The following is a 13017-nucleotide window of genomic DNA, read 5'->3' as shown; positions in this document are numbered from 1 at the left end:
AAACATATTATTAAATAATAAAACTGTTAAATAACACCTTGGCCCAGAAAGTAGCACACTGAATAATACTGGTCACATATCCATGTTTTGATGACTGCCTGGAAACTGAAGACTCTGACTCATAGATCTTGGGCCACATGTGAAAGGCCACTTTCAGGAATAATAACTGGTTGAAAATAAGCGTATAGTCAAGGTGTAACCTTCAGGTCAAGACAGTGGCAGTTCTACTATGGTCATGTGTCCAGACTCACCATGCCATCACAAGCGTGTATTAACAGAGAAGGGAGGGGACCAAAGAGAAAGGGAAAAGATAAAAGCTCGAGAGCGTGAAGTGAGACTGAAACAAACCCGTAAGCAGAAAAGAGTGAAGCTGCAGAATCCAGACTGAAATTAAGGTAAGCAAATGGTTTACTTCATACATCAATACCATAACTTACACAACACAAAGGAGCCATATTTCTTGTAACTACCGGTAATCAGTGAGGCGTGATAAATGCATTTCACGTATAAATATACTACTATAGGCTACTCTGTTCTACTGTAGCATCATACAGTAGGTGGCTTCACATTAGTACTAGAGTACATCAAACAGTATTTTAAGACCACAATCACCTAAAGTATATCATGACTACACACGTTTGCTAAGATTTTTGGAAAACGTCTGAAAGCTGTTCTAGTGCACTAAGACTGACAAATTACACATGCAAAAAGGATCCGTTACTGATACTTCTGCAACTTTAATGTTACAGATGTCCTTCTTTGATGCCAGAAAGTCTCATCTTTAACCCTTATAAATTGATCCTCATCACTCGCTTGGTTCCTCTCATTAAACTGATTTCTAAAAAAAGTTTGACACTTTATGCCCCTTACTTTGACCACCATTATCTAGAAACCAGTTAGCACTTAGACACTTGACCACTACTAGCGAGTTGTGAGAGTCTAGTGAGTCTCTAATACATGAAAAGTGCTGTGTTTTCATACCAGGACTCATGGTCTCATACTTCATGCTGATGTTGACTAAAATGCAACACAGAAAAAAAATGACAGCAGAAACAAAACATTATTTCAACCAACAAAGCAACACTTACCAAGAGACCTTCACATATTAACCAAGTTAAATATGAATGACAGTGACAGGTAAATGTAAGGGAAATTGTGAATTCCCTTTTTATGTCTTAAATAAAACGGACAAAATCCGTTGAGATCTTCTTCAGGATTTTACTTGCAAGGAGTCAGTAGTTTACAATGAGGCAACTTCCTCTTACAGAAGAAAGAACCAGTACAGCTCGTACTGTGCAGAAAATACCCTCTGCACAGATCACACACCATCATAGTTCTTGAGAAGTCTCCTTATGTTTTAATGATTAACTGCATATTTTCCAAGTGCCCTTCTTTCTTTTCATGGTTCCCATGGGTCCCAACCCCTAGAGTCACAATAAGACATGAGGAGTATTAAGTGTTTCTCTCCAAACACATTCCTTTTGTTGACTAGACTCTTATCAGCAGCTGAAGCTTCACCATAGTAACAGCTGGTAACTGGCAACATGTACAGTTACATCAAGAGAAATAGAGCCAAGGAGAAGCCCCCAGATTGAAGACTTAGGTCTTAGGTCTGGGCTACAGTTTGTTTACAATATAATGCTGAGCGATTTGAGAAGAAGGCACAGAGGCTAAGGTTCAGTAGAACTCACTCAGCATTAATACACAGCAGTTAGTAACAGTTTGAAAATCTAAACAACTCATTCTCAATCATTCATTTCAGTTTCATTGTGGAAGAGATCCAAATTGCCATGACGACTGTGAGGAGCCAGGTCCACCAGAACATGACCGGATTCTACACTGAGGGAAAGGTCTCCAGCAATGGAACTATATTAATATTTGAAAACTCTACTCTGAATAAAGTCGTAAATGTCTTAACCTTTGGCATGCTCCTTCTCACCATGATATCTATTGGCTTGTCAGTGGAGATTCTAAAAATGAAAGCTTATTTCCTCAAACCTAAAGAAGCTGCCATGGCAATGCTGGCCCAGTTCGGCATCATGCCGCTGGCTTCTTTCTGCATATCGAAAGGCCTACACTTAGAGCGCATCAAGGCTCTGGCTCTAATCATCTATGGCTGCTGTCCAGGAGGAACGTTTTCAAATCTTTTTTCACTGGCCATCAAGGGTGACATAAATCTCAGGTAATCAAAAGTCCTTAATGTGTCAAAGCTGTCCATCAATAGGAAAACTGTCCAGTAAAAGTCAGAGTAAAAATCTAGTTTTTCTTTTTCACTCACATAACATAAGCCAAATAACGCTTCTTTTCTGTGTGGTGTCCTCCCAGCATCGTCATGACGACCTGCTCCAACATCGCTGCCCTTGGTATGATGCCTTTGCTGCTTTACATCTACTGTCAAAACTACAGGGGTCTGGAAAAGCTGGTACCGTACTTGAACATCATCATTGCTCTTGCACTGACCATGGTGCCGTGTGCTTTTGGAATCGCCATCAAACACTATAAACCACAGCACGTATTGACCATGAGGAGGGTGAGTGCTAGACTGTTCCATACAAGCATATCTATTAATCATCCACCACAGACAACAGGGATGCCTTTAGACCAGGGGTGTCCAAACGTTTTTTATCAATATACGTGTTTCTTCACCTGGTTTATTTAAGTTAACTAACTAACTTATTAATTAAAACACAACAGCAATTCTTTTTAGAACAATAAAGGTTGGCAGCTCATTCTCAACACCGCTGTCTCTTCTTTATAGACCTGGAGAGGGTGGGGACAGAAAATATGCTGTATTATCAGCTTGTTGCAAATAAGTTTGGCTTGTTAACAGATCAACTAATATTTGTTTAAATAGGCTATTAACATAAAACTATTACATTCATTACATTAAGGACTAGGGCTTAATAACAGGTATTGTTTCCACACCATACCACCAGGGGGCGATTCGGCCCCCTCGTGTCTCCAGCGTGCTCTTGGTTGGTTGTCTTGATTTCCTGTAATTAGTTTGATTTGACTCACCTGTCTTGTCTTGTGATTAAGGCTTAGTTTGTGTCTAGTCTTTGTTGGATCATTGATTCCTGTTACTATGTCCATCGTGCGTCCTCTGTCAAGGTTTGTTTGTTGAGTGCTTTATGTTTTGTGTTTATTCTATGTCTAGCATTGTGATTAGTTTTCCCTGCTGCTCAGTAGTCTTTAGTATTGCTGTCTGTGTCTTAGTTTGTGTTCTAGGTTATTTGGTATTGTGCTCTCTAGCAGCACCTTTAGTTTGTATTTCCCTTTTGTGTTTATTGGTTAATTTATTAAACTGTTTATTGTCAGTCCTGTCTGTGGATCGTCGCTTTTGGGTCTTCCCTCTGCCTTGTTCGTAGGCCTTAGTAGCCCAGTTCGCCCGCTCATGTTGAGTGCAGTTAGAGCTCAGTTTGTCCCGCTCCGTAGCATATACATATAATACATTTTGCGCTCGGTGGGAACAATGAAGTTGCGCATTGGCCTGAAGGACTGTCGGCAGGTCCCTAGACAGTTTTGTGATTGAGAGGCGAAGGACGTTACATAGATTGTCTAATAGATCTTTTTGGTTCTTAAAGGAAAACCTCTGATTTTTAATGGGGTTTGACCAAAACGACCTCGGGTAGTATTTGAGAATGAAGGGACACAGATTGCTCCATATTTTTTTATGCAAGGAAATTATCATTCAGGGTGGCACGGTGAAGCAGTGGGAAGCACTGTCCCCTCAAACGAGACGGGCCGGGGTCGTATTCACAGGGTGGCCCGGGTGCCTTTCTGTGTTGAGTTAACAGCAGAAGGAGAATGGAAAAGGGCTTTAGCTAAAACACAATGCATTCTGGGTGTTGTGAATATGACCCCCTGTTCTCTCTTGACATAGACCATCAATGTTTAGATGGATGGATGCACTTTTTTGATGCCACAGTGGGAAAATCAATTGTTGGAACAGCCACAAGATGACAGCAAAGGAATTACACAGAGCTGGCCTTCCTCACCAGCTTTTTAGTCTTTTCCTGCCCCAGTCTGTGCTGCCTGCTCCCCAGATAGAATGTTATAGAATGTCCCTAACATGGGCCTGCAAACTCCAAAGGACCTCGGTCTCCTCAGCAGGTGGAGGCCACTTTGGCCCTTCCTGTACAGGGCATCAGTGTTATTAGTCCAGTCCAGTTTATGGTTCAGGTGAACACCCAGGTACTTAAAACTGTTCACAGTCTCTATTTCTGAGTCCTGGATGTTCACTTGTGTATGATATGGTGTTCTCCTTCGGAAGTCAATCACCATCTCCTTTGTCTTCCCGGTGTTAAGCGCAAGTTGGCCCGCGGGCCTTAGTTTGGACACCCCTTGTCATGGAACGCTCGGATGAGGACCCAAATGCACAGCAAACACAGGTTGACGGTGATCAGACGGTGGTTTATTCCAGGTATTAGGCAGAGGCAGCGTCAGGAACAGGCAAGGTTCATACACAAAATCCAGCATGCAGTACCAATTCGACAGGCGGAGAATCGTGGTCAGGCAGGCGAACGAGTTCGGTAACGTGCAGAGCAGAGAACGGGGTACACAAAACACGGAAGGACAGGAACAGCGAACTGGGAACAACGGTAAGCACACAAACAACGATCTGGCGGGGAACTGAGGACACTGGTGGTGGTTAAATACACGTGACTTGATTACTGATACAGTGCAGGTGTGAATAACGATCAGGTGAAGCAGGGACAGCTGTGACAAGAACAAAACCCGGAAGTAAAGCTAAAACAGGAACAGAAACCAGGAGATTACCAAAATAAAACAGGAACAACTAGACACAAAACCCAGATCGTGACAGTACCCCCCTCTCAAGGGCGGATTCCAGACGACCCAAAAAAAACACAACAAACCCGAGCAGGGCGGGCGGAGGGAGGACCGGCGGAGGGACAGAACCAAAGACAACCCGCACCGAACATGGACAGGGCGGGCGGAGGGCGGACCGGGGGAGGGCAAAACGGGAACCCCCATAAAACAAAACTCACGCCCAAACACGCCAAACCAGAGAACCTAACAGAAAAACAAAACAAGACCGAGTCCCAAAATCAAGACAACACGAATGTCCATGAAACAAGAACAGAGTCCATGACCAGGAAAACTCAGAGTCCAGGGAGTCCCTCACGAGGGTGGTGGCAGGAGAGTCCACCACGACGGCTGGCGAGGTCCGGGAGAGCAGAGCTGAGCCCAGCCCCCTCCCCGACGGAGATGCTCCGGGGATCCCAGTTTCGCGGCGGACGACGACGGCAGAGACCGCGCCATCGTCGCGGCAGGAGGGGCCGTACCCCAGGCGAACGGCCGTGGCGGTGACGGAGTCGAGGCGGACGGCGCCGGAGGAGGCAGCGCCATCCAATCACCAGGAGAAGCCGAGGGCGAGGCCACCAGTCCGGCAGCCGAGACCAGGACGAGGCAGGAACCAGCGGCGTCCTCCTTGGACCACCGCGACGAAGTACCGATGCAGGTGCGGCCGGAGCCGGGCCGCCAGGAACCGATGCAGGTGCGGCCGGAGCCGAGCCGCCAGGAACAGATGCAGGTGCGGCCGGAGCCGGGCCGCCAGGAACAGATGCAGGTGCAGCGGGAGCTGCGACGGGAACGACCCCCTCCTGGAGGTCCGCCGGGACTGCGACGGGCGCGACCCCCTCCTGGAGGTCCGCCGGTACTGCGGCTGGGCGCGACCCCCTCCTGGAGGTCGACAGGAACTACGACGGGCGCGACCCCCTCCTGGAGGTCCGCCGGGACTGCGACGGGCGCGACCCCCTCCTGGAGGTCGACAGGAACTACGACGGGCGCGACCCCCTCCTGGAGGTCCGCCGGGACTGCGACGGGCGCGACCCCCTCCTGGAAGGTCCGGCCGGACTGCGACGGGCTCGACCCCCTCCTGGAGGTCCGCCCGGGACTGCGACGGGCGCGACCCCCTCCTGGAGGTCCGCCGGGACTGCGACGGGCGCGACCCCCTCCTGGAGGTTCCGCCGGGACTGCGACGGGCAGCGGACCCCCTCCTGGAGGTCCGCCCGGGACTGCGACGTGGCGCGGACCCCATCATGGAGGTCCGCAGGGACTGCGGCGGCGCGAACCCCTCCTGGAGGTCCGCCGGGGACTGCGGCGGGCGCGGACCCCCCTCCTGGAGGCCCGCCGGGACTGCGGCGGGCGCGACCCCCTCCTGGAGGCCCGCCGGGACTGCGGCGGGCGCGACCCCCTCCTGGAGGTCCGCCGGGACTGCGGCGGGCGCGACCCCCTCCTGGAGGTCCGCCGGGACTGCGGCGGGCGCGACCCCCTCCTGGAGGTGCGCGGGAACTGCAGCTGGCGCGACCTCCTCCTGGAGGTGCGCGGGAACTGCAGCTGGCGCGACCTCCTCCTGGAGGTGCGCGGGAACTGCAGCTGGCGCGACCTCCTCCTGGAGGTGCGCGGGAACTGCAGCTGGCGCTACCTCCTCCTGGAGGTGCGCGGGAACTGCAGCTGGCGCGGCCTCCTCCTGGAGGCCGGCGGGCGCTGCAGCTCCGAGGGTGACAGGGACAGGAACGGCCGCAACATGGCCGACAGGGGCTGGAACGGCCGCAACATGGCCGACAGGGACTGGAACGGCCGCAACATTGCCGACAGGGACAGGAACGGCCGCAACATGGCCGACAGGGACAGGAACGGCCGCAACATGGCTGACAGGGACAGGAACGGCCGCAACATGGCCGACAGGGACAGGAACGGCCGCAACATGGCCGACAGGGACAGGAACGGCCGCAACATGGCCGACAGGGACAGGAACGGCCGCAACATGGCCGACAGGGACAGGAACGGCCGCAACATGGCCGACAGGGACAGGAACGGCCGCAACATGGCCGACAGGAACAGGAACGGCCTCTACTTGGCCGACAGGAACAGGAACGACCTCTACTTGGCCGACAGGAACAGGAACGACCTCTACTTGGTCGACAGGAACAGGAACGACCTCTACTTGGCCGACAGGAACAGGAACGACCTCTACTTGGCCGACAGGAACAGGAACGACCTCTGCTTGGCCGACAGGAACAGGAACGACCTCTACTTGGCCGACAGGAACAGGAACGGGGACAGGAACGACCTCAACATGGCCGACAGGAACGGCCGCAACACGGCCGACAGGAACGGCCGCAACATGGCCGACAGGAACTGGGACGGCGTCTCCTCCGGAGCCGGCATGACTGCTTACAGCTGCCGAGCTCGACGGAGGAGACGTCGGGCCTGATCGGGTGTGCACAGCACCCGTTCGACAGATGGAGTCCTCTGACTGGGATAAGGCCTGCGCGTGACTGGACTGAACCGGGACAGGAGCGTGACTGGACTGAACCTGTACTGGGCTCGACTGGACAGGGCTCGACTGGACAGGGCTCGACTGGACAGGGCTCGACTGGACTGGGCTCGACTGGACTGGGCTCGACTGGACTGGGCTCGACTGAACTGAGACCGGGACTGGGCTCGACTGAACTGAGACCGGGACTGGGCTCGACTGAACTGGAACCGGGACTGGGCTCGACTGAACTGGAACCGGGACTGGGCTCGACTGAACTGGGCTCGACTGGACTGGGCTCGACTGGACTGGGCTCGACTGGACTGGGCTCGACTGGACTGGGCTCGACTGAACTGAGACCTGGACTGGGCTCGACTGAACTGAGACCTGGACTGGGCTCGACTGAACTGGAACCGGGACTGGGCTCGACTGAACTGGAACCGGGACTGGGCCCGACTGAACTGGGCTCGACTGGACTGGGCTCGACTGAACTGGGCTCGACTGGACTGGGCTCGACTGGACTGGGCTCGACTGGACTGGAGACTGGACTGGGCTCGACTGGGCTGGAGACTGAACTGGGCTCGACTGGGCTGGAGACTGAACTGGGCTCGACTGGGCTGGAGACTGAACTGGGCTCGACTGGGCTGGAGACTGAACTGGGCTCGACTGGGCTGGAGACTGAACAGCTCGCGTCTGAACTGGAGACGGGGGACCGCATGAATGCAGGGAATCCTCCCAGCGGAACGAACATGGAGCTGGGCAGGTTGATGCAGACACAACGGTCCGACAGGGCGGGGAGAAGGAAACCGAAACCTTCGGCGGTGCGACCGGCGCTGGCGTGGTGCGGAGCGCGTCGCTTAGTTCATCAGACCTAGCGCACAGTCGCTCATAGAGGCGACGAACACTGGGACGCTCCAACACGCTGTCATCGTCCTCCAGCGTCAATATCGCCACCTCCACGGCGCTGCGCTGGTTCCTCGGGTTAACCGCCCGTCGGTAATCCTCCGCGAGGATTTGAAAATAAACGCGTAGGTCGCTGGGTAGCTCGGCGCAGGTGAACTCCATACTTCCTCGCAGGTGAAGGAGACTCGCCGCCAAAAAAACCAAGAAACAAAACAGTCACTGACCTGGGCGACGGCTGAGTGCTGGCTGGGTCCAAGTCTGGCCAGATCGTTCTGTCATGGAACGCTCGGATGAGGACCCAAATGCACAGCAAACACAGGTTGACGGTGATCAGACGGTGGTTTATTCCAGGTATTAGGCAGAGGCAGCGTCAGGAACAGGCAAGGTTCATACACAAAATCCAGCATGCAGTACCAATTCGACAGGCGGAGAATCGTGGTCAGGCAGGCGAACGAGTTCGGTAACGTGCAGAGCAGAGAACGGGGTACACAAAACACGGAAGGACAGGAACAGCGAACTGGGAACAACGGTAAGCACACAAACAACGATCTGGCGGGGAACTGAGGACACTGGTGGTGGTTAAATACACGTGACTTGATTACTGATACAGTGCAGGTGTGAATAACGATCAGGTGAAGCAGGGACAGCTGTGACAAGAACAAAACCCGGAAGTAAAGCTAAAACAGGAACAGAAACCAGGAGATTACCAAAATAAAACAGGAACAACTAGACACAAAACCCAGATCGTGACACCCCTGCTTTAGACAGACTGTGATGCCTCCAGATGATCTATGGAGATTAGGGTTATGTTCAGATTTATGCAGCATTTAAGGTGTGATAGTGTAAATGAACCTTTGCAACACTTTTACTCCAACCGTCCCTCTCATCTCTCAACAGGTTAGCTTCAGCCTGCTGGGAATCATTTCCATTACAGTTATTGTCCTCACTGCGTATTCGATCGAAGACCAAATGTTGCTGGTTCTCTCAGCAGATATTCTTACTGGTGCTGCACTGCTCCCGTTGACAGGCTATATGCTGGGATACGCAATGTCCAAGATATGCAAGTTTGATTCAAAGTAAGTGCCTAAAGTCTAGATTAACATGTTTGGATTTCAATACATACAGATGGACTTTGTCTTGCAATAAAATAAACTGAATTTAAAACTGAAGGAAGAAAATAAATCCTTTCATTCTTTCAGATGCTCTAGGACCATCTCCATGGAGACAGGATGTCAAAACACCAACTTGTGTTTGACCATCTTAAAGGTGTTTTTCCCACCACAGCTCATTGGACCCAACTTAGTCTTCCCATTTGTATTCCTTTTAATGCAGGTCTTTGAGGCCCTGCTCTTGATCCTGGTCTATAGATGCTACAAAAAGACACAAACTAGGAGTAAGTGCCACAGCTGCTATCCATCCATCGAATGCAGATGAGGTTGCATGCACTCTCCCCAAACTCTTAATTCACTTTACTTTAAGTCTAACATCAAGCTTCTGTTGCCTAGGTGCAAAAATACACAGGGATGCTGATGTTCAGCCAGAGGCGGTGCAATTACAACAGCATCATGAAGAAGCTGGGACTGAAGAGGAAGACAAAGAGAAGCTGAATATTGCACACTGAGGATGTAGCGACTCAACATTCCTGTCTCTGCATCAGCTTTATCTAAACAGTCACAGTTTATACTGTCTTTATCTTCAATCAGGTCTTTACCATGTAAATAATGGGTAACTCATATGAGACACATCTTGACATTGAAGATTTGTAATACAATTTCGATTAAAATGAGTGTGACCTGTCATCTGTGGGACTGTACACTATTAAACACGTTCAGGGATGTTGAATGCCGAAAAGAAAACAGGCGGTTTCTGGCTAAATGAACAATCTGTGGCTTTCCAACAACTGTCTGCTTTGATTCAAAATGAAAGGCTGCTAAACGTCTTAGAAGCAGTGTCTTTATTCAAACACACCTAAAATATAACCTTTTGTTAAAAACGCAAAACCATGTCTGAACGTTTGTCTGTAAACTGGCGGAGTAACACGCTAGCAGTCAGGTAAGTCAAAACACTGCAGGTTGAAAGGTTTGTCATTCTGGTGTTGTAGGATATGAATGTTTTTTAGCCACAACACGTTTTTTTCTTTGGACACATCATCAATAGCAAAGGTTTTTGCACATTTTAGGTCATAATATGTTCAGTTTTACACAGCTCGCTTTTTAGCTGTGATGTTCTGCATTAAAGGTCAGTGGGACTTAAAAGCCCTGTGCAGTTTGTGTTTGTGGGTTGTATTGTTATAATTATATAAAATCTGATTGTAGTACTATATATTAATACTCTTTTATATATGATTACTGTATATATGTAATACCTGATAGTAACAAAACTGGAGCCCCTCTTGATTTCTTCTTTTTTTCGGTATTGGGGGCAAATGTGGGCTGCACCCCATAACTCTCCCCTTTCTGTCATGACTCCGGTGGGAGAGGTGGGTGCTGTTTCACCTTCCATAATATATTCATATTTATGTCCAATAGTTATATATTAAGTTTTTTTCAGATTGTTTATAGTCGTCATCTGATTACTCTTTTATACATGTATGTCAATACTTTTAGGTCCCACACACCGTTAGCTTAAAAAGTTGTAGTAAACAAGCTAACTTCAGTTATGTGTTTGTTTCGGGACAGGAGAGAGGGCAGATTTTTACCTTGGTGTGGGTTGTGTTTTGTTCTTTTCATCAGGTATATGAATGTGTTTAATTAATTTTCATAGTTTTGTAACTTACGTTGTTGCAGCGCGCCGCGTTCACTCTCGGTGTCGTTGTGACCCTTGAGGCTTGCCATAGGAATCACAGTTGGCTTGACAAGTCAGACTCCCGGTGATCAGTGTCCACAGCAGCTCTATGAATATTACTGATTAGTTCCTTACACTGTTGGGTTGTTTAGCAATTAAGCACACACTTCCTCTAAATCCTTTCAAAATAAAAGCACCACTCCAAATCTTCAGCTTTAAAGTAATATTTTTGCTTTCAACTGGTTAATTCCGACTTTTTAAAAATACTCTTTTATGGTTCAGTAATTACCCTCCACGCGCTCTAAATCCTTTCAAAAAAAAAAAAAAAACGTATCCAATTTTTTAGCTCTATTACTAAAATTGTTCTTCTGACTGGTTAACTATATATGACTAGTTATTAGAACTATTTTACAGTTTATCAATTGACCACAGTACTTTCTTTAAATCCTTTCAAAATAAAAGCGTAGTCAGAATGGGCAAGGTGTAGGACCCAAAAGCACAGCGCAAGGCAGGAGTCAGTTTTATGAGGTTTTAATGAAATCAATGTTATCAGACAGGCAGTGGTCCATACACAAGTTGACAGAGACATCAGCACAGGCAGGGATTAGGCAATCTGAGAACAGGTACAGGAAAAGGTCGAGAGCAATACTAACAGGATCCAGAATCGAGAAGCAAGTCAGAGGCAGATTGGGCTTCAGTACAAGGCCAGACTTACAGATACAGGAACACTGACAAGTTGGCACGTGGCAAAACAATCTGGAACCGATTAAGGCAAGGCTTAGACCTTAAGTACACAGATTGATTACTGACCAGATGCAGGTGGATGAATCACATGACCAGATGTAAAGCAAAGACGGAAACTAAGAGCAAAGGAAGTAAATCGGAAGTAGCAAAATAAAACAGGAAATGCAGGTAAACATGAATACAGGGCCAGATCCGTGATGGTCCTTTGGTCAGATTTTAATCGTTGTCATTGTTTGATTATTGTAATCAACGTCCTGACTCGGCAGCTTATTAGCATTTGGCATCTTTTCAGCAACAGAGCAGCTCTCCCAGTATTACTTTTTCAAGTTACATTTAAAACATGGACTAAATGCATTTTAAGTGGTTTGTGGTTTGCATCTGTAAACAGGAGAGCTGTATTTTCAGAATCTGTTTCATTAAACACATTATTGAATAATAAAACTGTTGAATAACACTTTGGCCCAGAAAGTAGCACACTGAATAATACTGGTCACATATTCATGTTTTGATGACTGCCTGGAAGCTGAAGACTCTGAATCATAGATGTTGAGCCACATGTGAAAGGCCACTTTCAGGAACAATAACTGGTAGTGAAAATATCTGATATTGTGAAATTCAGCAGCGTATAGTAGAGGTGTAACCTTCAGGTCAAGACAGTGGCAGTTCTAACATGGTCATGTGTCCAGACTCACCATGTCATCACAAGCACATATTAACAGAGAGGGGAGGGGGCCAAAGAGAAAGGGAAAAGATAAAAGCTCGAGAACGTGAAGTGAAGAGTCAAGCTGCAGAATTCAGACTGAAATTAAGGTAAGAAAATGGTTTACTTCATACATCAATTCCATAACTACATCATCTCGCTTCCCAGCAGGCATTTCAACGTGGAATCATAGTTGAATCAACGTCATATTAGGGTTGAATGACCATTGGATTGTGTTGATTTTGAAAGGTAAATCAACGTTGATGGGGCAACGTTGATTCAACATTGATCAAACATTTCAATCTTACATCATTTTCACAACAATAACTGACATTATTTCAACGTTACTTTAAAAGTATTTTGTTAAGCTTTTTACAGCCATCCGCATTCAATGTTTCAATGTTGCATCAACGTCACAACAATAACTGACATTATTTCAACCATATTTTAACATTGAAAGTCGGTTGAAGGTCGGTTGTGTGCCTGCTGGGTTGGTTTCTCTCATTGAACTGAATTCTAAAAAAGGTTTGACATTTTTTGCCTCTTTGACCACCATTATCTAAAAACTAGTTTGCACTTAGACACTTGACCGCTACTAGGGAGT

The 13017-nt window shown here is 48.2% G+C and overlaps 1 protein-coding gene across 2 annotated transcripts; it reads left to right on the top strand.

Annotated features, from left to right (window-relative positions):
• The first annotated feature begins 325 nt into the window (after nt 1-325).
• On the top strand, nt 326-11314 carry LOC121201990 (hepatic sodium/bile acid cotransporter-like). 2 transcript variants are annotated; one of them, XM_041069364.2, is made up of 6 exons: nt 326-395; nt 1763-2182; nt 2326-2530; nt 9083-9261; nt 9385-9578; nt 9691-11314. In XM_041069364.2, exons 2-6 carry the CDS (start codon nt 1791-1793, stop codon nt 9804-9806), a joined length of 1086 nt encoding a protein of 361 aa, XP_040925298.2. In that variant the 5' UTR covers nt 326-395; nt 1763-1790; the 3' UTR covers nt 9807-11314. The 2 variants fall into 2 exon arrangements, with proteins under 2 accessions (XP_040925298.2, XP_055361875.1); XM_055505900.1 differs by lacking the exon at nt 326-395 and having other exon boundaries at nt 1329-2182.
• The last annotated feature ends 1703 nt before the right edge of the window (nt 11315-13017 follow it).

The sequence above is a fragment of the Betta splendens genome, chromosome 22 (assembly GCF_900634795.4).
Source record: "Betta splendens chromosome 22, fBetSpl5.4, whole genome shotgun sequence".
In the NCBI taxonomy this organism is placed as follows: domain Eukaryota; kingdom Metazoa; phylum Chordata; class Actinopteri; order Anabantiformes; family Osphronemidae; genus Betta; species Betta splendens.
The sequence above is the reverse complement of the archived record's forward strand: the minus strand, read 5'-3'. Positions and strand labels throughout refer to the sequence as shown.